Source organism: Bemisia tabaci, chromosome 1 (assembly GCF_918797505.1).
Source record: "Bemisia tabaci chromosome 1, PGI_BMITA_v3".
NCBI classification, from domain to species: Eukaryota; Metazoa; Arthropoda; class Insecta; order Hemiptera; family Aleyrodidae; genus Bemisia; species Bemisia tabaci.
In genome coordinates this window covers 32,064,416-32,089,126 of record NC_092793.1, presented here as the reverse complement: position 1 = coordinate 32,089,126, position 24,711 = coordinate 32,064,416, and the positions used below count along the sequence as shown (strand labels likewise).

At 37.6% G+C, this 24,711-nt stretch overlaps 2 protein-coding genes across 2 annotated transcripts in view; both read left to right on the top strand.

The window, feature by feature from the left end:
- The first annotated feature begins 121 nt into the window (after positions 1 to 121).
- Apt1 (Acyl-protein thioesterase 1) lies at positions 122 to 10,604 on the top strand. The gene is made up of 6 exons (XM_019051684.2): positions 122 to 379; positions 1,852 to 1,883; positions 2,983 to 3,048; positions 4,462 to 4,756; positions 5,437 to 5,601; positions 8,320 to 10,604. The coding sequence occupies exons 1-6, from the start codon at positions 329 to 331 to the stop codon at positions 8,368 to 8,370; spliced, it is 660 nt and encodes a 219-aa protein (XP_018907229.1). The 5' UTR covers positions 122 to 328; the 3' UTR covers positions 8,371 to 10,604.
- Positions 10,605 to 12,285: 1,681 nt separating this feature from the next.
- LOC109037180 (F-box only protein 32) overlaps positions 12,286 to 24,711 on the top strand; it is a 70,285-nt gene continuing 57,859 nt past the window's right edge. Inside the window, exon 1 of the mRNA XM_019051720.2 lies at positions 12,286 to 12,575. Coding sequence (XP_018907265.1) covers positions 12,451 to 12,575 — 125 coding nt within the window. The 5' untranslated portion in view covers positions 12,286 to 12,450. The remainder of the gene's footprint in view (positions 12,576 to 24,711) is intronic.

Sequence of the window (24,711 nt, the reverse complement as noted above, 5' to 3'; positions counted from 1 at the left end):
ACAGCGCCACTTTTTTCACCTATCGACTAGTTACTGATACACTCGTTAGATCGCGCTAGTATACACTACCTCAGCTGAAGCAAGTTTCTTCTTTCATTTACTTTGTTTTTGTAGTTCGATTCATCCTACTTTGATTTACTCCATAGCGCTATTATCTCGTATCACTGTCTCGCGCTGTCGTGTCTGTTGAAAATGTCAATAACTATTCATTAGAAATTCTACTTATCCTCAGAATTCTTCAACAATATTGCGTCAATTTCTCTAAGTTTTGTTGTGTAGATCTTTTGAAATTTTTTTCTCCTCTCTCTCTAAGAAAATAGGTGCAAAAATGTCGACAACACCGGTTGTAATTGGAGCAACTGCCAAACACACAGCAACTGTGAGTAACCTCCTCATTAATTTTTTTTTCTTACTCTAACTCGATTTCGTCGTTTAGCTTTGGTCAGTTTGTCTGATCTTGTCTCGAAATCTTGCACTCAAGTTAATAGATTAAGTAAATATCTGACTTAATATTCTCAAATGATCACCCAAATGTAGTACTGAGATGAAGCTGGGCTTCTCGTCTGAGGTTTTAGAATCATCGGCGCCCATCACTGACCTTTGAAAGATCATCACACCCTCGTTCAGAAATGCTGAGCTGCTCCTTTCTACAGACCAACATTGACCACCCAATAAACCCACCCAAAGTTAACTAATGCACCACTGAGCAGCTGATAATAATGACAGTTAACCTCGTAGCGAGTGTTAAAAAACGGTGTTCAGAGGGTAACCAAGTTTGTGAGTCAAAAGGTAAGTGCTACTAGGAACACACGTAAGACTATTGGAAAGATCCTCGGGTATGGTATTATTGATGCTTGTTGTATGCTGTGCCACTATAGTGTATACAATCTAGAGCTACTTTCAGCTCCTCTTTACTTTTAAATGTATCGTTTTACGCAAGGGGATAAAATTTGCCAAGCCGATATGTGGAATGTGTCAAGCGTGGTGGAAATTTTGGATGTTTGGGCATGTTTTGGAAGTGATGCATTTATTTCTCCCTCTAAACTTTAATTAAGTGGTTATGATTAAGTGGTAAACTCTACTTAATCAACTTATATCAGAAATTTGGTCATGGGACAAAAATTCTAGATCGCAACAAACTGTCGACATTTTGGAACTTTATGCATCCCATTAATCCCATCAGTTTAATTTTGTTAGATTGGTATGAATTCAAGTATTTTTGTTCACTAGTAGATTAATAGAGTAGAAACCATGCAATGTTGATGCCCTCAAAGTTCTTGTTGACTCCGTAGGATTTGCACATTTTACATGCAGATGAATGTAATGAAAATTTCTATTCTCAATTCTTGCTCAAGCCATATCATCTAAGTAACTGTATCAGACTAGCCTCATAATATCACTGATAGAGCTGCGTCAAATTAGTAGTACCTATCTACTTGCTTCACTTTCGTAATTTCTCTGGAGGAGATAAGATAACAAACTTTTTTACTTCAACTTTCATTAAATAAGTATGGCACTTTGACTTTGTTATCAAAAATTCATAATGAAGTTACACTTAATGATGTAGTAAATTATTTTAACTCACATTGTCTCTCTATCACTTTGTTTGAGATATGTCCATGATCCTTATTTTGCCGTAGAACTCATTAAAGTGTGTAGGATTTCAAGGAAATTAATTCCTCTACAAGTACTTAGCCAGCCCATATCATCCAAGAAAGATGGAATATCATCTGATCTTGAACTGATAGTAAGCTCAAATAAGTGACTTAGGTAGGTGTAGATGCATTTAGAATGCTATTTAGTGCTTATAATTTGACTTATCATTGATGTTTGTTATTTTCTTTCTTTCAGATAATTTTCCTGCATGGCTTGGGTGACACAGGGTAAGACGGCAATGTATTAGCTCCTTTTCTTTTTCCTTTGAATGAAAGAGAAGGGAAAATATTTCTCCAGGCTTAGGAATCAAGTTTTTTTGAGAATCTACGGAGAATTGTAAGAGTTCATTTTCCAGGTGAAAGAAAATTGGTTTTCTTAAACCAATACAAAATTGGAATAACTAAGTATTGCTGTCTCGAAAAAACTTTGAGTTGGTGTGTTCTGAGAGGACCCTCCAAAATATAAATATGCAATTTGTAGGAGTTTGTTCGCTGTTTCAGTCGCTTTTTAATGAGCTCTTGATCAGTATGGTCAAAAAAAAAATTTTCCATGGTGATTTTTCTACAATGTGCTGAAAAAACCAAATCTTCCATAATTTCTAAATAACTTTAAACTTGATACACTTGACACTTGATATTTAGGGTCAAAACAACACCGTAAATAAATTAACAGCTCAATTGACTGCGAAAGATTGCGCTATTGAAAGCTCACTGTATCCAAGATGGACATTTTTGTTCACACTCTTTCGTTTGCAATTAGGTGTTTTTTCAAAAAGTTTTCCTGCCAAATTTTAAACAACAGCATTACTATATCATCCATACCTTTAAAATACCATGTTTAATTCGCCTTTGAAATTTTGAGAGAGATGACTGTTCTCATCATGAAAAATCCTTTGAGTGGTGGAAGCACCATTACCAGGCAGCATAATGACTAACGAAGGTCAAGATGTCACCTAGTTAGCATCTTTGAGCTTGGGACATTGAGATAGGCTGTTACTGTTAAAAAAATTTAGGATTAGTTGGGATTTCACCAGAGGAATTTGTTGGTCTTAATGATCATTCGGTCAGATAAGTTGGCTCTTAAATCTGAAAGTTTGCCAAATTATTTTTGGCCAAATATTTTCTGAATAAAGAATATCTATTTGCAGTGTTGGTTTGTCTCATGAGGTGGAGATAGATGTACCAAAATAACTTTAAAATCATGGAGCTATTTTTCCATAAGTTGCTGAGAAATTGTAGTCAAACTTATGAATTAATGAACTGTCTACTGATCTACTGCCAGTTCTAAAAATTTTATTTGAACCATCAACCCTGTTTAATTTTTCAGACATGGATGGGCTAGTGCAATGGAAAGAATACGAGCCCCATACATGAAGGTCATCTGTCCTACTGCGTAAGTTTTTGCAGTTTTTTTTTATGAGATTTACCTATTTGCAACTCCACATTTTTACCTCAGCAAGTGAGCAAGTAGTGAATTAAAACTTTGCAGGAAGAGCAAGGAAGTTTTATTGATTCTTCGTCATTTAATTCAGAATCTTGCCTAATTATCATGTGTTGATCGTCCCTGGTATTGATTTTTCTCAGCGTGAGTGGTACTTTTTACCTCCCCTCGTGTCAATATACACTGAACAATGCAAAAAATCCATCAATGAACAAAGTATCCTACTTAAATAGACTTGTTAAACTCTCTTATTCTGAAAACAAGTCAAGTGCAGGATGATAGCGGCCTTGAATGATTGAGTGGACTCTGACTGCTTTTTACAAATTCAGTTGAGTTCCATCTTCTAAGTGAGAAGTTTCATTAAGATCAATTGAAGATACATTAATTATTGGGTATTGCTTAGAGGCCCAAAACAATAAAAATTGTACAATGTAGCATTGGGTAAAATTTGAACTCAGTAGTTCTGGTAAAAGCACCAAGATTCCAGATGTACTGTAAAGCCTAGAAAAAATGATCTCCGCAGTTACCTAATCATCCAAAATGATCATCTCTATCTAAATCCTAGATGCAACTGTGTTCTGGGCTTTTTATTTATTTTCAGCATTATTTGAATCTTTCTCACTTAGTAACTCATTCTTCATCCATGTAAAGTAAGGTAAGGTACTCGGAGGGTTTCTCTCAGAAGATGTCGAAAAAGTAACTTTGATATTGGAAAGGCTTCAAAGAAATTTGACGCTGGCTGAATTTTGATAGTATGCTCGTTACAACCTCTTCAGCATAATGTGCTTTTAAAATCAAACTTTCCATGTGGTAATCTTGAGGAAAACAGGACTGAAAAGTGACTTCTTCGGCCCTTTTACTTTTGTTTTCTGATGTAGTTGTCGGACTGTCGCTATGTGGTTGCTGCGCTGCGCACTCTCATCGTTTGGTGGAATTTGATTATTTTCTTGTGTGTTTTTTTCTCAGTAGGCGAGGGAACAAAAGATCTCTTCAGTCTCCAATAAGGTGTCGCAACATTTTTACTAGGTACTGCAAGTAAAAATACCACAAAAGCCACTTTTGCGCCTTGCTTTTCTCAAGATTGGCACGTAGAAAGTTTGATTTGAAGAGCTCATTTATCCCATGAGGCTGCCCAGAACATAATATCAAAACATATTAAAATTTAGCGGGTGTCTACTTTCTTGGTGTTGTGTGCATAGTTCTTTGGCTTAATTGAAGGGAAGGAAGAAGACAAAATGTTGCAAACTTGAAATATCTCCCCAACAATAATTGCTACTAATCAGGAAAAATATCTTCTCTTTTGGCTTAGGTTATAATTCTTATTTTACATTCATATCTGATAACAATACTGTTTTTTCCCTCCAGGGCCACAATGCCGGTCACTCTCAACAACGGTTTCCAGATGCCATCTTGGTTCGATTTGAAAACTCTGGATGCCTCTGGTCCAGAAGATGATGAAGGCATCAAAAAAGCTACAAATAGTATTCACTCACTAATCGAACAAGAAGAAGCTCTTGGAATCGCCTCCAACAGAATAGCAATTGGTGGTTTTTCACAGGGTGGAGCGCTAGCACTGTATTCAGCTCTTACTTATCCAAAACCATTAGCATGCGTCATTGGTCTCTCCTGTTGGTTACCGTTGCACAAGACTTTTCCTGCGGTATGTTAATTGTTCTCGTCTCCTCCTATTTAAGTTCATCGTATTTATAGAATTATATGAGCCTCTGTTGTGGAAATCTTTTCAATGGAGATTTTTTCTGTCCAAACTGAGCTTTAAATATAAATTTTTTCCTCGTTAAGCGAGAAAAAATTTCCAAAAGAAAAATATTTTAAATGAGCAGAGGTAGTCAGACGTTTCGGTTGGTAGGCACAACTTGACCTAAAAAAAAAACTAAGGCAGTCAATGATCATCTTGATGGAAAATTGTTCCCTAGGGCCAACCAAAACTTTGCGCCATACTCCAAAATCTTTTGCCTCTCCTGAAAAGATCAACAAAATTTAACATTGATCAAAGTTTGTAACATTTTTACTACAATGTCATGAAGATTTCAGTAAGAAGCCAAGGAAAGAATTAACATAAGAAATTTTCCATCATCATCAATGAACAGGGTTCAAGTCCTCAAGTCTTTTCACCACTAAGAGAAACGTTCCATTCGCTTCAAGCAACTCAAAATATTTTGGGGCTGAACACTTCATTGATCCATTTTCATACCAATGTGTTATTTTCTAACATCTGTGAGGAAGAATTCTTTGAATCTTTTCAAGTGTTAAAATCCTGACAAACGGTCACAAAATTTTTGTTTCCCTGACAGATTTATCTAACTCAGTGTTTTTTTGCAGGCTGTGAAGGGTAACAAAGACACCCCTTTTCTCCTTTGTCATGGTGATTGTGATCCAATTGTGCCGTACAAGTGGGGACAGCTCTCATCCTCCGTAATGAAACAATTTCTCAAGTCTGTAGAATTCCGTACTTACAGAGGACTACTGCATTCATCCTCAGAAGAGGTAAATTTGTTTAAAAATTCTTTGTAGTAATCTTATATCCAAAAGGGCAGTCTATCGAACTATTTTACCTATATTGTAAGGTTATCCCACAAGACAAGGTGCAAATTTTAACATTAGTTTATGTTTTCTCATCAAAATTTCATGTAAAACACGATTTGCGCAGCAAAAATTATTGAAAGTAACTCACCCTTACCTGCTCAGTGGTCAGTTATACTGACCACCTTTTTAAATAATTATTCATGGCCGTTTTGGCGCGACATACCCTTACCAACCATGTAGTTATACTTGGTATATGGTCCAGAATATGAAAAAAAATATTGCCGGGCGATGTTATGTTGGCAATATTGTTTTATCATCTATTGTTTACCTCCGATTCGTTGGAGGTTTGGTGCCGCCGGTGTTATCTCCAGTTTTGCGGTTGTCAGTTGCTTGTGCGACGCAAATGGTTCTGATTTAGTAGTAAAATATTAAGTTAGACTATAATGCTGCGAGAATGTCATTTGGCAATTGAAAAATTCAGAAGTTTTGATTATTTAATTCATGCTTGAACATGGTGGTTAGTATAACTGACCACCGTGCAGGTGGCTATAGGAGCTGGAACTGGATTCTTGTTGCTTTATTTTTTATTATTATTTTATCAGTAATTTTTATGATTATGTTCATTACTTTTAATTATTGACCAAAATTATTATTTTAAAATTGCTAGTCTTATGTGGGAAAGGACCATTATCGTTGCATTTTGAAGGAATGAATTTATTTTATTGTGACTAGTCTTTGATTGCCTCCTTACTTATTCCAGTTACGCTCATATGTTCTTCACTTCAAGCAGTTTTATATATTTCTGCTTTATTTATACTCTTTTATAATAAATTATACATTTTTCTAAGACTAGCTTCACTCAATTTTCAAAAACAGAGACTCTATCACTTACAAACATGTAAGAAAAAGTGAAAAACTTACAAAATCTACGGAGTCAACATTTATAATTCACTGGTAAAGTTAGTATGGAAGGTAAGGGGAGGTCTGCGAGGGAAGGGTTGGGGGCTTGGAGGGCAGAAATTGAATGTCTTGCGCGGATAGGTAGAGACAAGGATCAATTTTTAACACAAAAATAAAAAAAACACGAAAAGTATATCCACATAGGTGAATAGGAAATTTGCGTATTCCTATCCTGTTCAGTGGTCAATCATACTGACCACCCTTTTTTGTCAAAATTTTCGGGTAAAAAAAAGTCAAAAAAATTTTTTTTCACTAATTTTGAGTTATCTAGACCCAACAGGCCTTAGAAAACTCGAAATTTCAAAAAAAAGTTCGAAACCCATAATGTGTGCAGGTAAGGGTTAACCAAGATATTATCGTTTTTTGATGCATAAACTTAAACTTCCCACTAGTAAGAATAACCATGATCTACTTGGATTGAATCTCACACTGAACATTATTGTAACAATCTCAGTGGTAGGAAAATATGGCAACCTCAATCTTGACGCTTTGTTTTAGCTGTTGCTTATTGCTTACACTTTGAGCAGTGCAGAGCACGAAAGGGATGCCGCTCCATTATGAAGCTTGCCATAGCAGTTATAGTGCGTGATTCAATTAATGTAGATTCTGGTTTTTCTTGTGAGCAAAAAATTCAAAATTGTTACTTAGTAATTTTCATAGGGCGAATCGTATTTCAGGTGAATTTTTTATGAAAATAGATTCAGAATGCTTCAATTTGTGCCTTGTCTATTTGTACGGTTGAACCACTCATTTTAAGTATGTGGTTTTAAATTATACCTAAACATTTTATTTCTCTGCTGAATCCATTTTGGGTGCAGTTAGTTGAATCTGGGGCTCTATTTTTGCCTGCAGTTTCAGCCAAACCTTATTTGGGGTAGGAGCAGCATAAGTTATGAAGGTAGCTCTACACTGCGAAGCATTTACCAAGCACGTGCCAAGTGTTCAATTTATGGGGTTTGGCGTGCGTGTCCACCTACTTAATATCAGAGTTTACTCACTGTTCCCTGGGAATCTTCCTAGGCTAGATCCTCGGCACGATCCTTGAAACATATCAAATAATAACTTTGAGCTGTAATGGCGAACACCAAGCTGAGCTGCCCAGGTCAAGGCCCTTAAATTGAGTGTACCATATACACTGTTCGAGACTTGGTGACGATTCAACATTTACCGAGCAAAACTTGGCAAATTCTACACAGTGTGGAACCACCTCTCGGCAGAGGCTAAATTTGCTTGGCGAGTGCTTTACTTCAAAAAATCTTAACAAATGCCTGCAAAATAACCATATCTGATCTCTAAAGAGGTCTTATTACAAATGTAGGGGGAGGACCGGCAACTGACGGCATTGTTTTCCCCATTTGGCGACCCTGCTAATTAGGCATTCGTTAAGTTTTCCTCCGTCATTCATCCGTCTTTAAGAAAAAAGCCAGATAACTAATATAGAATCCTACTGGAAAAAGGGTCAGAAATTTGAGCATCAAATAGAGAAAAACCAAGCCTGTTTGGAGAATTTTGGAAAGAAAAGAACCGTCTCCAGGAAGTGATTACTTTAAATTTTGCCAGCAAAATTTACCCTTTTTTCTTTCCAGTTTGTTTACACTTTCAGTTTTATATTAATGTCATTTCAGAAACTATTCCCTGAAAAATCATGAATAAGCAGTAAAGCCAATGTAACATGTCCTTTACTTTTTTCTCTCTCTAATTTTCTCCTTCTTGTTACAGGAAATGGCTGATATGAAAACCTTTGTCTCCAACGTTGTTAAGCCGCTGTAATGTTGTTGGTCCAGCCACAATCTCAATTATTAATTCTCCAGTTCTTTACGTCCATTGCTACTCTTAGTGAACTGCAACTTCACCTTTCTCTTGAATCAGCATTTAGTTTAAATACTTTTATTTTATCCCCTAATCACTGTTTCTTCATTTCACAGTGCAGAAAATGAATCTCTATCTCGTCAGTATGTCATGGAACCACTGTACTCTAGATGGAATTTTCTCAAAGTTTTTATTTCAACGTTTGAGCTTCTATTTCCAGTAAAAATTATTGAAATAACATTGATCTTATGGTTCCATTGAAATTTTGATTCATATAGAAAAATGAAAATGTATTCAGAAATTATTCAAGGCCTGGGCCACCTGATATTCTAATCTGATATGTTAAATCTTACTTGAGAAATTTAAATTTTAGTAGGGAAGGGAGAAGCATTTATCTTGTAGCCCTGAACCAGACCATAACTGACAGACATTCCTCCCTTATTTCTTCTCTTAAAAAGAGAAAAAAATACCATCTTTGCAAGTTGCCCTGTCAATGTTTCTGTTTGCAAAGCAAATTTTCAGCATTTTTCTGCTTACAAGAGAGAGGGACAGAGACATTTTCACATTCTGCTGAGATGGAAGTGTAACTCACTGAACAATACCTGATATAATTTTATTCAGGATGGATTTGTTTTACTGTAAATTGAATTGAAATCCAAGCCTCGATCTCCTCTGTAGGCACTTAATTCTTAACCCCTAACTCTGGTCTCATATTTTTATTTGAGGATTGGATCATCATCCACGCACAAGATCAATATTCTTTTGGATCAATGTTATTTGAGGTCTGTGCAGGCTCAAACATGATCACAATCCATTATGAATTGTTAAGATTTGTCTCCTCCAAATGTTTTCTTTTGAGCTAGATTTTTCACTACATGTTAATTTTATCTAGAAACTTAGCTCACTGAATCTCTAGTGATCCTTAATTTTGTAATTAAATTTACGTACTATTCATCCAGCAGCATTCTTAGATTAGCAATTGGTTGTTTTGCATTTACAGATAATGAGTCCGAACCATTTTTTAATTTTAAAGTTTCTTTTAATTTATCACTATTTTTACTAGTAATGCATGAAGTGGACTTGAAGCTAAGCTTCACTTTGTAATAGTCGGTGCAAAGAAATCAAGTGGCTCTCGGTTAGAAGTTAAATGCCGGAATAATGCAAGTATCCCCGGATCCCTCTCTTATCAATCGGTTGCTCAAGGAATAATTTGTCATCGCATTCTAATTGAGCGCTTTTTGTTTTTTTGTTGCACGGACTACCTCATCAGGACACCTAGGTATCAATTGTGAAACTACTGAAATGTTTAACTCAGTTTGCGGTGTCAAAGACCTCCTTTCCTACTTTATTTTCAACATGGAAACCTACTACCTACAATCATTTTTTGAGAACCTTGGTGATCTTTCTTCTCGAAAGTTTCAAGCTATGATTTTGGTTCTGTTTCCTTTTAAACAATAAAATAAAAGTGGAGATTTTAAAACACTGCAAACCGAGATACGCAATTTTGCAGTTTTACGATGCATTTAGAGACCTCCTCATAGGTGAATCAAAGGATGGCCCCTTAGCAACTGATTTAACTCTGTTTATTGCGTTTATTATCATACTTCTAGTTTGTTTTCCTTTGTCATTATGTTTGATTTTATATATCTGAATGACGCAAAGTGTGAAATGAAACGGTCTGAATGACAGTTTCAAGATTGAATGAACTTATCATAATTCTAATTACTGATGACCCTTGTAATTTAAAACCATTCGTGATTGAACTCATGATTTACTTTCAAAAGGTACGAGTACCTCTTTATTCAATGCATTTTTTTTTTGTTAATTCGTTTTTAGGCTATTCTGTTTGAAGAAATTTTTGCATCAGTTCTGAATGTACTGACTTTGGTCAAACTATGTGCTCTCCTTAATGTAGGTAAATTTCTATTTAAAATACAACATTCTCAAAGATTCCAGAGATTTTACATTTTCTTTTTAATCCAACGCAATCAATGAGTGATCACTACATCCTACTTCTTCTGATCTAGATTCAATGGCACCTTTCATGATGGCATGAATTTATCTTATGAAATAGTGTATAATGGTAGGCACTTCTCATCAAAATATTCATAAATGTCATTGGGTTTTAGGTAAAAGAATAAATGACATGAGTGTTTCTTTAAATCTGAATAAAAGAATACTTATTTAGCCAGTGACCGCAGTATTACTTTTTTTTTTTTTTTTTCTTTCTTTTTCTTTTTTACCAGTTCCTTAGTTATGATCCTTGAACATATTTTCCTAGTTTTTAAATCGCAACCCTCTAGCAGATAAAAATAATTTATAGAACTTGATTGTTGTAGGCATCTTGGCACTATCTTGAAAGTTACATACAATCAAATTTAAATCAAATTCATAAATGCAAAAATGAAAATCCAAGCATAAATAGTAACTCTTTGGCAAAAATCCCTTATATATATCTAAGTTGAAATGATGCAAAGAATTATTTCAGTTCATGTAGTTTTCATACTGATCAAAGACACATACTTACCTATCTGAATTTTCAATTTCGCAAAACTCCTGTCAGACTTTTTATCTCTCTATGTCTATCGTTTTTGCATGTACTCAATTACTTATATCAGAATTTTCTTCTTTCTGCCTGCACAATATGCTCTGAACATATCATGCAGAAATGTGTAGCAATACTTACTCCCTTGAAAAATAAAAAAAAGTGGAGACAATTTTAAAAATGGGGAGTGGTAGAGGCACCCTCAAGTTGGGTGATCCAAACTCCTCAGATCATTTAAACGGGATAAGCTGTCCAATCAGTTCTCTAGGAGAATGAACAAATAAATGGATTTCCCATCAAGCATCCAAACTCTAGTGGCAACGACTGTTAAACATTTTTTTAAAAAAAACTTAAATTTTGAATAGACAACTTTTAAAAGAACTGTTAAAATGTTCGTACTAGGAAACTCTATTTTGGCTGAGTTGTTTAGTGTAATTTACAAGCAGTAAAATTTAAGTAAAAAATTGTCCAAAAAAACTCTCAAATTATCAACTGTACTTTTTCAACACCAAAAATGTTTGAAAAAAATGTTTAAAAGCTAAAATGAAACTTTACAAGTTTTTTTTAACACTCTTCCTTAATTTTACTTAAAAAATATAGCAAAAACAGGGTTTCCCAATAAGAATTTTTCAACAGTTATTTAAGAGTTTTTGAAAAATGTCTGAAAAGGTCATCTGGCTTCTAGGGAAGCTTACCTATTCAATGATAAAATGAGGGAACAGACTAACTTTAGTACCTACCTACTTTCTCTATATTATATACTCCGAGATAAATCTCCCAATATCCTCAGATTCTAAATTTGAATCAGATCACGTGAATGGCCAAAATGCGAGACTTCATATCTCCATTGCGGTGTTTCAAAATTTTCGCTCCAATTTTATTTTTTCGAAGAGAAACAAGCTAATTTAATAGCTTGAAGTTTACCCTAAATTTTCTGTTATGAAAGAGAAAAAAAGTAAAAAAGTCTTCAAGACATCGAGTTGACTAGTTTTCCGAAGAAAAATCACGCTTTATAGGAAATCTGCAACGTCGCAAACGGAGATATGCGGTTTCGCAAGTTGGCCATCAGTGCGACTTAAGCCCTCGGAGACTCGCGAACGGCTTGCTAGTTAGGTTCGAACCCAACCCAAGTTGACCCAACTCTCCGTGCCATACACAGTCAAATAGTGCCGTGGGATGAGCGCTCTCTATCGTTGAATCAAAGAACTTCTCATGATTAGTTGTAAAGTTTGGCCGGTAGATAGCAGTTGCATACTGAAAGCAAGGCCTCGAGGTCATTAGCAAAATGTAAATACTCACAGCTGATTGGAAGACAACAACAAAGAAAACGAAGCATTGCGCAAAATATCACAGCTGACTGGTGGTATACATTTTGCTTCGTAGATGAGGTGATGAAGGTGGTCACTTTTTAGTTGTGTTTTGCAATCTTGAAGTGATTGTCGTCCGTGATTTCGGGGTGAAACGTTCAATTTTGTGCATTTTTCTTTTTGTGTAGTATGCCCTTTATCTCTAAAGATTGGCGTTCGCCTGGTGAAGTGTGGGTGAAAACCGAAGAAGGATGGGAAAAGAAAAAAATCTTGGAGTGTGGACGTCATTTTATTCAAGAAAATCTGGATTCTAGGTAAACAAACTTTTTACATAATTCAGTTTGCATTTTGAGTGATCTGGTTTATTTTCCTGTCTTAACTGTGGCAAACAGTTCGCTTACCTAATGTGTTCTACCATTAGAACCATTGAACATTTTTTTAGGCTCATTTCATGCCAACTTCTCGGTCTTCGACAGAGACCATTACTTAAGCCAGGCAGACTGATCCGACACTTCTCAGGTTCACTCCAATACTCAGGGTACTTATTAGTCTGCCGCATAAAGCGCAGGACATGCTAGCTCCCAGAAAGTTCTGTTGCGTATTAAATAATTATATTGCCTGTAGTCTGACAATGTTAGGTGCTGAATGGTTGGCCAAGATTTCTAACGACTCGTATAATATTTTTAGCATTTAAGTACAGCTGGTGTGATACATGTAACTGTTGAGTCACGCAGGACTCCCAAATTTAATTGCTTGATTCCATATGCCAACAACATGTCAATGTTAAAGGTATACTTTGTATGTGTTGTGTTATCTGCAGCAAGATTCATTTGAAAAAAGAGTGGTGAAAAAATGACGGATAAATCATTGGTGCAACTGTACACATGCGTATCTCGGATTGTGGCGTTACAGACTTCCTGCCATACTTTATTTTCTACACGGAAAAGTACTAAACGTAATTTTTTTTTTTTTTTTATAAGAAAATTCAGTGATTTTTCCTCCCTTAGTAAAAAATATTCTGCGACAAGTTTAAGCTATCGTGTTGGTTTGGTTTCCTCCCATAAATAAAATAGGAGCAGAGAATTTGAAACACTGCAACCAAGATACGCATTTTTGCAGTTTCACTGTCGAAACATATGTGATTGGGACGCACCAGATTGTCTGTGCAATTTTACTGTTATACGGAAGACCAAATCATTGCTACTTCATGAGGTCTCATTCTAGACGTCTGCTCTTGTCTTTTCAGATTTTTTTGAAATTTTAAGGATATTTTATAATTAATACTTTCGTGCTTAAATACTAGGTAATTGTCTCCCAAAATAATGAAAAGCGCACAGTTCGAAAATGCTGCAAGGAACATGTGCCTTTTTCTATTTTACCATCGAAGTTCTTGCCATTGGAAGCCAATGGTAACTCCAGGTTTTTGTGCAGATCTTTTTTGCGGATTTTGCTACTGTAATCATTACCTATCCTAGTGCAAACAGTGTGGCACTTCAAAATCTAGATTCTACTTTAGATGTTGGACTCACCAACTTCTCACAGATCTCCCTATTCCTATTGACTCTTCCCTTCAAAAGAAAGAAATTAGACCAAAGTCTTTTTTTTGTCCTCATTACCATAGTAAAAATTATTGGCGTTGTTGTAATTACACTAGGTATGACTAGTTGCCTTTTCTTACTCAGCTGAATTACTCCGTTATATAGGTCACATTATTTTTCAAGTGTTTTTTTGAATGACAAGATTTTTCACCTAGATGCTCAGCACATTTCTTTAGCAGTGGTACGAGCAGCTAGGCACCGAACATATTTGCTAGAAGTAACAGCAACCATGCAACCATCACCCAATAATCATCAGCAATGTTTTCAGAATGGCACATTACTTAGAGTTATTTACCCTAGTTAATAGATTTTTTGATCATTGGATAAGGGGCATGAAGTTTTCAGGTTAAAACTCAAATTCAGGAAGACAGTGAAACTACAAGACAGCATATCTTAGTTTAAGAAATCATAGCTTTGTGAAATGTTGTGAAGGCAAATATGTCCCAGGATGCAACTTCGCCCCTTATCTAACGATGTTAGAAGTTTTGCCAATAATTTATTATTGATCCATATAGAAAGAACATAAAAGTCCTCAAACTATAGCTAAAAGAAGTGGCTAGCTGTGTGCCAAAAGATCATTCTTGATTCTTCTCCAGCTTCTAAACGTGCATTTGAACTTTAAGATACTCTCCTCCCTCCACAAACAGTCTCACTGAGTGGCTATTTTTATCAGCTCTCCAAGTTTGAGAACCTTTCTCTCGATTATGTCCGGTTATTTGCACTTTCGTGTTAACACCATTTTACATGAGCTTGTGAAAAGGAAGTAGGCAGTCCCTTCTTTTTATCATCATGCATATTAATGTATCCATAGGAAACAGTATCAAATGAAATGACAGAAGTAACTTTGAGGGATGGAATACTTAAGTTAGTTGATTTTTAGAATATGAGCATTATATATCAAGTGACATTCTCTTTCCCTCCCTCGTCCCTCTCTTCCCTCCTTCTTTTTCTTTGTCACTAAATATTTGAGCAAGTTACTTGTAAGCAAAATTAAACCTTATCATAAAAATATTAACATTTTTAGTTCCACGGACTCAAATTTTAAATGAGTGTATTCCTAATTATATTACTTACAACAGACTAAAATTAAGACACACATTCCCGAAAGAAAAGTCCTTCAAAGGGGGGCATTTGCGTTCTTTTGCAGGAAGAAATACCATGGACAATCTAAGTAGCACCTGGTGGCGCTTATCAGATTTTGAATGTCTATGGTGAAATTCCCAACCTCGTATCTCGGGTTGCGACGTTGCAGACTTCCTGTCATGCTTTTTCTTAAAATGGAAAACTATACTCGACGGCAATTCTTGAAAACTGCCGTGATTTTTCTTCTGTGGGTGAAGAAAATTCTGTGAAAATTGCAAGGAATAATGTTCATTTTTTCTCTTTAAAAAGAAAATAAAATAAAACAAGGGCGGAGCTTTTAAAGCATCGCAAGCGAGATACGTGGTTATTTGGGAGTTTCACAGGGCGTCTAACATCAGGAGTTTCCTGATTCTATCAGGATTTAATCTCGATTTCGTCAGGATGTAAGGAAAAATCGGTCGTAAAATCAGGATTTGAGAAAAGTCGGCTGTCCGATCGGATTTTTTTATGCTTTCGCATACGCTAATGCAGAAATTTTAATTTTTCTCTGCAAAAAGTCAGGATTTGGAAAAATTATGAATAGAGGATTTAGGGTCAAAAATCAGGATTTCCCAAAATGAAAAAAAAAAACAAAAAAAAACTAGACACCCGAATTACCATCGATGTACCTAAGTATACTTTTCAAAAGTACAAAAATAACCATCGATGTACCTAAGTATACTTTTCAAAAGTACAAAGTATCTCTGAAGGATGTGTGGCATTAGAATTCATTCGAAGGAAACAAGTCGGCAGAGTTCTTGCCCTTCCGTTGCTAAGTTTACATCGTGGAAGTGGTCAAGAACATAATGAACGACACTCACGAAGAGTTTTCACAGCTCTTAGAACTCGCATTTCCGGCGGAAAATCGCCGGGGCGCGCGTCGCAAATCATAGTCGGGTCGAATCTCTAATTTCCCCCCGGAGATCGACAGTGAAAACCGGAAAAGCCCCATCATTTTTTCGTTCTGCAATCACAGCACGATGGTAACTGCTGCGCAATTACAGCAGGCACCTCGTGAATTCTAACTTCAGGCGCGCTTGTTGAAGGTATTTAATGAGAGGAAAGAAAAAAGACGGAGGGTAAAAAATCATCGTTGGACCGCGTTTAGCAGAAAGGTACCAAGTCACATCAGCTATTGCCAAAAACTGGGCAAGTTAATTTTTACGAGTGAATATTTGTGCGGATTCCTTTGCAATTTCGGAGGAATTCGCTTCGTACTATGCAGGAAAAATTTGCACACGGTACAACCGTTTTCACGTAAATAATTAAATTCCCCAATAAAATTCGACAATAGCTGATGTGGCTTGGCTCCTTTTTGCTTGACGCGGTCCAGTTGTGAAAAGATCCATACTGTATCCATTCCATGACACATCCAATTTAGTCAGGAAATCCTCGGTCACCTCTGCCTCGCCAAGTGAATTTGGCAACAAGTTAGGTTGTTGCTCTCTCTAGCCGTCATGTCTCTCGCCCAGACCTTTTGGCTTGTCATCAACTTTTCCTCCGCCCGAAAATCATCTTTTTTCGTGCTCCCGGTCCCTTTCGCACCCCTTCCTCCCCCCCTCCCCCGGTCTACCCTTATCCCGGTTGTTCGCACTAATTAAATCGTCATGACCAGACGTGGTATAATCCTTAATCGACACACTTATTTCTAGCCGTCCAAAAAACCTCCGCCATATTGCTTCTTCTCAAGTTTTCCCGTATTAATATTTTATTTTATTTTTTTTGTGTGTATTTTTTGACTGAGGTACACTATTTTTATTTCTCTCTCACATTAAATCAAATTAATATGAAGAAGAAAGGTGATAGCTCTAGTTTCGCACTCCGCAGCTGTGCTAACATGTTGAGTCACTTTCGATACAGACACAAACCGCTAGGATTTTCTCTTGACCCCAAATTAAATCCGCGCAGTAGTCCACGATCGCACCGCACATCCTCCTTGGTTCAGAGGATTTTGGAATATAGACAACCGATACCCTGTCCTCGTGCCGCACTTCGTTTTATTTTGATGCAAAAGGTCGCTTTGAATTCGGACTGTATCAAACCAAGCATTAAACAAGTATTAGAATACATAGACTTCCGATTATCCGACACCATGTAGTCACCTTCCGGCCAAAGTATCACGAGCGCCATACGACGTTTTAAAATTTCCGCCGCCGTTTTATTTTTTATAGAGAAATTGTTCAACGAAGCTGTCCGAAAATTTCACGGAACTTTCTTTGTGCTGCCGATAAAATTCAGTGAAATTTTCAAACAGATTCAACCAACAATTTCTCTGTAGAGGAATAAAATGGCGGCGGAAATTCCTAAACGTCGCATGACGCTTGTGATACTTTGGCCGAAAGGTGACGATAAGCCGGTCGAGAATTTCGGGTAACGAAAATATCGGATAATCGAGATCATCATAAATAGACTGAAAATATGCCATTTTAGGTTCTGTTCGTAACCAAGAAGTGCGAGCTTGGTCCATTTTCATTCGTATTTGTAGAACAAAGTAATTTAATCGGGGGAAAGCAATTTTGAAAAAAACACGTCCACAGGTATATTCAATTTTTGCCTCCCCAAAATCCGGTTTCCGTCGTGTTGTGTCTGGAAATGCCACGTTTCAGCGGTGAAAAAAATCGTCCCGGATAATCGAGATTCTAGACGAGATTTCGCATTAAGTTTTGAATTGCTACCACCCTCGGCCGAGTTCACACGCAGACACATAGGCCCGACGATTTTTACTTATTCATGTTTTGAAGAGTGACAAGTTGAAAACGGGGAAATCACGTAGAGGCGCATGACTCGTTTTGAACCTAAAATTCGAATATCCTAGCGACGAATTGAGCTCTTGATGTTCAATTTAAATTTCCTTCCAAGTGTACTACGAAACGAGTTTTTCACAAAATCTCATTTTTTGACGAAGTTGGCGCTGAACTTCGTTCTCCTCGGTACCCTTCCATTGTCTTTGATATGTGTCAGGCTATTTTGGGGAGGAGGCTGTCCAGAAAAATAAAATTTTCTTGGGAAAGGGGTCCTTGAAAAATTTCGAAAATCCTCTTTAAGTCTACGAAAATTTACCTAATTAACTGTACGAAAAGTCAGCTTTCAAATGTAGGAGGAATAGCCCCCCCCCCCTTTCCTCCGCTCTCCCCAAATGACGCCCTTAGTACGTATGTTCGTACACAAGGTGTTAAAACATGGTCTTGGTTACTTTTTCAATATCTTCGTCAACGGATGCCGGAAATAAGGTCACGATCAGCTCATTTCCGTCAATATTCTACGGCCCGCTATCTATTTGGGCGAGATGGAATGAACTGGCCGTTTCGTCACTCTATTTATAGTGAAAAAAATATTGACAGGACCAAGGGAGTATGGACAGATGTGAAACTCCGAAAATCCATCAGGCCCTCACCGATGCTTCTGCGAATAAAGTTAGGGCCCAGAAATGCAGCCAACCTATGAATTTCAATTATCCAGAACGATTTACTAATACAATTGTTATGAACCATCGTTTAAAAAGCACGTATTTGATTCAGTTTTTGCATAAATTTACTCATTTTTGCGGAAGAACGCCCATTTCTGTACATTTTTGGCCATCTTGGTTAGAATTGGAATTTGCAGACTGACAGTGAAATTTTGTGTGTTAGAAGTTGGTTAGAAGGATGGCTGCACTTTTTGGGCCCTACGACCTCCATGAAGCGATCTGTCCATACTCTTGCTATACTGGTACTCTAGCTAATTCTTGACATTATACTTGGATGAGCGAGAAAATTTGCCCGGTGATTTGACAACCCTTGTTTGCTATGAGTCATAAGCTGCTCCGGGCCGGGGTGCCAACCGGCCGCGACCCGGCCACCGAGACAAAGCGACTTGGGAACACGCTCAGCCACAAAATGAAGCCACAGCTCAGTGCTCTCGAAGTAAAATTTTATTTTGAGGTACCTCATGAATGATCATTTCTAGCAGGCAGGCTCCCAATTTCCTTTTCTCGAAAATCCCTCATATATGAACATTTTAAGCAGGGTGGCTCTCAATTTTATTTTCCCACGAATCCTTATATTCTTACTATCATTCCCAAAAGAATCATAATCACCTGAGCTTATTTTGCTATACCCTGGTTTTCTCCGACTGAAATGAACATGAACAATTTATTTTTGCTGCTCATGAAATGGCGTTCTGACCAGTCCTCAAACATTTGTCGCGAAATTTTAGGAGGAACTTGGCCAGTAAGTCTAATTTTCTGATTAATCTGTAATTTTCCAGTAGTTGCAAAGATTTTTTTTTTTTTTTAAGCGTGCCGGGTGGGAAATTTTGCGATGAGTAAGTAAGAAAGTCAGGGAAAAATATTTTCAAGTCACCTTTATTTCCTTTTTTTCCCCTGAAAACTATTTCAAATCATGTCTTTTTAAGCATCTCGAACATCCTCAATCGTCAGGAAATGTCACCAAAATGTGACTGGGAAATCAAGGGAATCCAAGGGAATCTCATTTTCTAAATTCTGTGGCAACCCTGAAGAAGGCTGAATCATATTTCCAGATCTATGATCTGAGTGAACTGCTCTCTCTCCATCCTCCTTTCCCCTTCTTCCTTCTGTTCTGCTTTCTCATGTTTTTGTCTGTCCTCTTTTTCTCTCCCAGCTTCCTCCTCGCCTTTCCCTCCTTCCCCTCCTTTTAGTAAAGTCCTCGCCTGTTCTACTGTACTTTATTTTGCACCTCTAATTTTTTTTGTTTCTTTTTTTTCCTCCTTCACTTCTTTCTCCTCGAATTTTTCTCCAGGGGCAACATTCAGCCAACTGTAATGGGAAGGGAAAAGTCATTGTCAGGGAGCACAAAATTTGTATGGTTAGGGGGCAAAATTTTGAAAAATCTCTCCAGTACGATTAAATTTGCCGAGGGGGAAGGTCTAATTTCTAGTACAGATAAGGGGAGGGCGAGGGGCAGTTTTTGTCAGAGCTTTCATACTTTAAAAAACGCTTTAAATTGCTTGCAAGAACAGTCGATTTCTGTTTCAAATCGATACTCCATGAAATTGATACGTTTTGATACTTTTCTCTTTAAAAAGTACCGATTACATAGAATCAATTTGATTTTTTTTTTTCGAAAAATCTATAATTTGTTCTTTTCTAGAAAATTGATTTCTAAATCTATCTAATAGATCGGAGATCTATCGTAGATAGATGGATTGATCTATCTAATATTCATTTAATTATTTTTGAAGAAAAAAAAGTGAATTTTTCCATAAAACTATTTTATTTTTCCCAAGAAAACCAACGCAATTTCATGATACTCAGGGGCAAAATGTCGGTAATTGAGGTCGCTAGAATGAAAATTCTTCCGAAATATGTCGTCACCGTCGACAGTTCTAAGCCGATTCAAAATCCAGTACTTAATTTGAAAAAAAGGTTGATCTGTAGCATTCGCTGGAAAAGTGGATCCCGAATTCGAAACACAGGGTGTCTAGCATCAGGATTTTTCCCGATTTTTCCGACTCTATCAGGATTTGAGGTCAATCAGGATTTAAGGTCAATCAGAATTTAATCCTGATCCCATCAGGATTTGAAGAAAAAACGGTCGTAAAATCAGGATTTGAGAAAAGTCGGCCTTCCGATCGAATTTTAGTATCGAGCTATCTTTGTGAAGTTACATTACATTAATTTTTCTCCGCCAAAAATCAGGACTTGGAAAAATTATGGAATCAGGATTTAGCAGTCATAAATCAGGATAAATCAGAATTTCATCAGGATCCTCCAAAATGAAAAAAAAAAAAAAAACAAAAAAAACTAGACACCCTGAAACAACCTCAGAAATCGACGAAAGTTGTTCTGATTACTCGCACCGAGCACTGGCGAGGAATCGATGACTCGAAGTACCTAATCGATGGCTCGAAGTTATCGATATGGATTGGCCATCCCCAAGCAAGTCCGCTGCTAGGATAAACGCAGAATTATCCGCGGAATGACGTCTCTACTCCCGCCCCGAGCCCGAGGCCCAGCGCAGCGGTTGAACAAACGGCATTGAAACCCCCAAATACGGGGAAACCGGTTCGCGGTTCCAACCCACCGACGCACTATGGTCCCAATCCGCTCGGGAGCGCTCAAAAATCGATATTTATGAAATTGGACGACATTTTTTTTTCAAGTCAAAATTGATAAATATAGTATCTACGGGTCATAAACTACACGTAGTATACCTCAAAAAAATTTCTAGTCACTTTGAAAGTGTCACAAACTGTGCAAATAGTCGGATACGTATTTTCTGACCCGTGAAGTGGCTATTTCTAACAAAGCGTTCGGAGCCTCTCCTGAATCATGAAATGGTCTCTCAGAATTCTTGCTTATACCATTTTGTAGAGGACTCTAAGAGGATTGTAACGCACTAATTACAATTTTTCTCCGAGGCATTCTGACACATCCCACACAAGGTAGAAGTTGGATACCTATTTTTCATAAAAAAATGCCGATTTTTCCCACGAACTTTCATTTTAAAAAAAAGTCACCAAAGGTCACCTAATGAGACACCTTTAGGGAGCTTCTACACATCCTTGGGAAGCTACAGTAGAAATATTTCGTGCTTTGGTTTGCTTTTTCTCGAGAAATCGAATTTACTAGGTCTCTAAGTCGGTGGCTAAAATAACGGTATTTAGCAAGTTTAGCCATCGATCAATCTGCAGTCGTCTTAAACTTTTTTGAGGCATGCGACACCTCCAAAAACGTGCTTAAGTAGTCTCTATGAATCCTTAAGAAGGATTTTAAACCAAAAATTGTTGGTTCTTCTTGCTTTTTGGACGAATTTTGAATCTTTTCGTACCTGCGTGTTTCCTTCAAAATACTGTTTTACAACCCTGGAAAGCCCCTCGAAAAATATTCTGAGACATTTGGCACCTCCAGAGACACTTTTAAGTCGTTTCTGCAGATCCTTAGAAAGGCAACCGAACCAAAAATAATTGCTTCCGCCTGGTTTTTCGACCAAATTTGAATATTTTACGTGACTACGTGTTTGCCCCAGAAAAACTCAATTTTTTGCCCTGAAAAACACCTATAGTTGCAGGCTTAACACGTGCTAAGCACTTTTGCATCTACAGAGACGCACTTATGTAGCTTCTATGAATCTTTTTGAGGTTGACCGTTTCGAAAAAAATTTGGTTCCCCCTACTTTTTGAGATTTTTTGAAAAGTTTTCCGTTCCGCAGTTTTATCTTTAAAAATGCTCTTTTCAATCCTAGAAAGTACCTATTGATGTAAAATTTCTTACTCCCCGAATATTTATCCATTGTTGATTGAATTTTTCTTAACGTGACAATATTGCACCCCCGCTCTTCAACATTGTTATGTACCCGATTTGCGTTTCCCGTCAAATCAACATAAAGAAAAGTCTTCTCTGAAGCATTATTTCGACATTTTTAAAATACAAATGAATTTTAGATCTATTTCATTTTTTTCAGTTTAGTTTTCCTTAAAAAAAAAAAAAAAAAAAAAAAAAAAAAAATTGGGGGGGGGGTGTCAAAAAATTGAAACATCCTTAATTTTGCGTGAACTGTACATGTATGTGCAATGAACGCATGGTTTTCATCCAATCTAAGCAAGTATAACAAGCCAATCCTATGGCAGTGTTGTGATTTATGTGAAAAAATGACAGTAACTTTTGCAAATGATTTTTTAGGGAAAAGCGGAGGTCAAATTCGGATTCAGCGCATCAAAATCATGAGGAAAACATATCTTAAATGTATTTATACTCAAACGGAGAGCCGCTATGATTTTTGATCACTGAAAAGTGAATTGGGACCATAGTGCGACGCGCGACGCTGCGCGCTGCCCCCCGCCCCCCCCCCCCCCCCCCCGCGCTGGAGCTCCGAGTTTTTCGCGCTCGGGCACGTTTAGGCGTCGTCGCGAGACGTTTTTTGTGACTCTTGGGTCCTCCCCCGCCCCCGACTTCCAGAGGCGGAGCCAGCAATTTGGCAACACCGTATTTTATCCATTTAAACCCGTGCTAAATAATCGATTCTTGCTGGAGCACCTGGACCCTCCAAGAATCGACATATTTCCACAGGTTTAATGGGAGGAAAGACAATGTTGCCAATTTTCTGGATCCGCCAATGCCGACTTCGCTGCCACCAGCAAATTGGCAACATTGCTTTTTCTTCATTTCAACCTGTGGAAATGTATCGACTCTCGGAGGATGTAGAATCGACAAGAAGCGATTTTTCAGCACAGGTTTAAATGGAGGAAAGTCAGAGTTGCCTAAGATCTGTATCCACCTCTACAAGCGACATCAGTGGCGAGGCGTGAATGATCGACTATCGATATTTTTCCCCATTTGAAGCTATAGTAAAGAATCGATTGTTTAGGTGTTCGTTGTGAACACCCTGTTTATCGATCCTTTTCCGTAGGTTTAATAGGCGGATCAATCGATGTATCGCGAAGCACGCCACGCCCCTGACATACGACGTGTAGATTGCTGCGCGATCGAATGCGATGATTTTAAACGTACCTATGGAACCATCTGACTAGGTGCGAATATATGCTTTATGATTTCTCAATGGATCATATTCGATAGTGGTTCGATGTTTCGTTTGGTTCAACCAGTTGGTATGGAATGACCCGCTAAACACAGTGAACTTGGCATGAACAACAGCGGCTACAAGACTGTAGGAATACTTCACGCATTGCGGCAAACAGTGCAGTCGAAGTGGACCGCATATTAGCGCCTACAAGACTGTAGGAATACTTCACGCATTGCGCCAAACAGTGCAGTTGAAGTGGACCGCACACTAGCGCCTACAAGACTGCATAAATACTTCACGCATTGCGTGTACATCACCGTGCGCGCTTTAATCGTTGAATATTCGTCATTTCTCGTTTTTAGACCTACCGCTCGCGGTGTACACAATATCTGACCAATGTGCACCGCGAGCCTGCAATCTATAAATAGGATTGAAGGATAATTTTTATATTTGACTTATTGTTAGGTTTTTTTTGCATAAGTTGACTCATTGAGCGGAAGAATGGTCGTCATTAATATTCTTGGTCATCTTGGTTTGATATCGGACTCTGAAGATTGACAGTTACTTAATTTTTTTATAAGGTTGGCTACCCTTTTGGGCTCTAAGAGCTCCCATTTTTCACATGTCCGCACTCTTCCTATGTAGGTACTCGAGTGACGGCGAACTTCGGGTAGACCAATCGGTTAACAACATCGTTCATCGGTTTAATCGATACAAATATGTGTTTTTCGGATGTATAACTGTTCGCGCGCTTTGGTATATTTATTGCATGTGTTGCGGAATTAAGGGTGGACCGAAAGTGGACGATGTCTGTCTATATTTTTACGCATTGTTCATCGACGGTTTTTGCAAAGCTTATAGGTTAAAATCGACTAAATAATTCGAGAGCCCGATGAAATTTTGTGACTAACTTGGGACCCGATTTGTGACTATACTTAAATTGATAGTGTTACACACTCTGGCACGGAAAATGATCATTGGCCACGTGGTGGATAACCATTCTTGATTTTCCGTGTCATTTCAGTTTCAAGTGGTCAAAACTTGTAGCCCGAGTTTGTCATGCAGTTTCGTTGGACTCTCGGACTAAAATTCGCTTTGCGATAGGCCAAATTTAGAGACCGGGGGGGGGGGGGGGGGTGATGGTGGTTGCCCTCTTCCCACCCCTTTGCCCTCACCCAAATGCTGGACCGGTAACATCGACAATTATGCGCGATCAACCGCAAGAAGAGAAATTGGGTTGAAAATTAGCC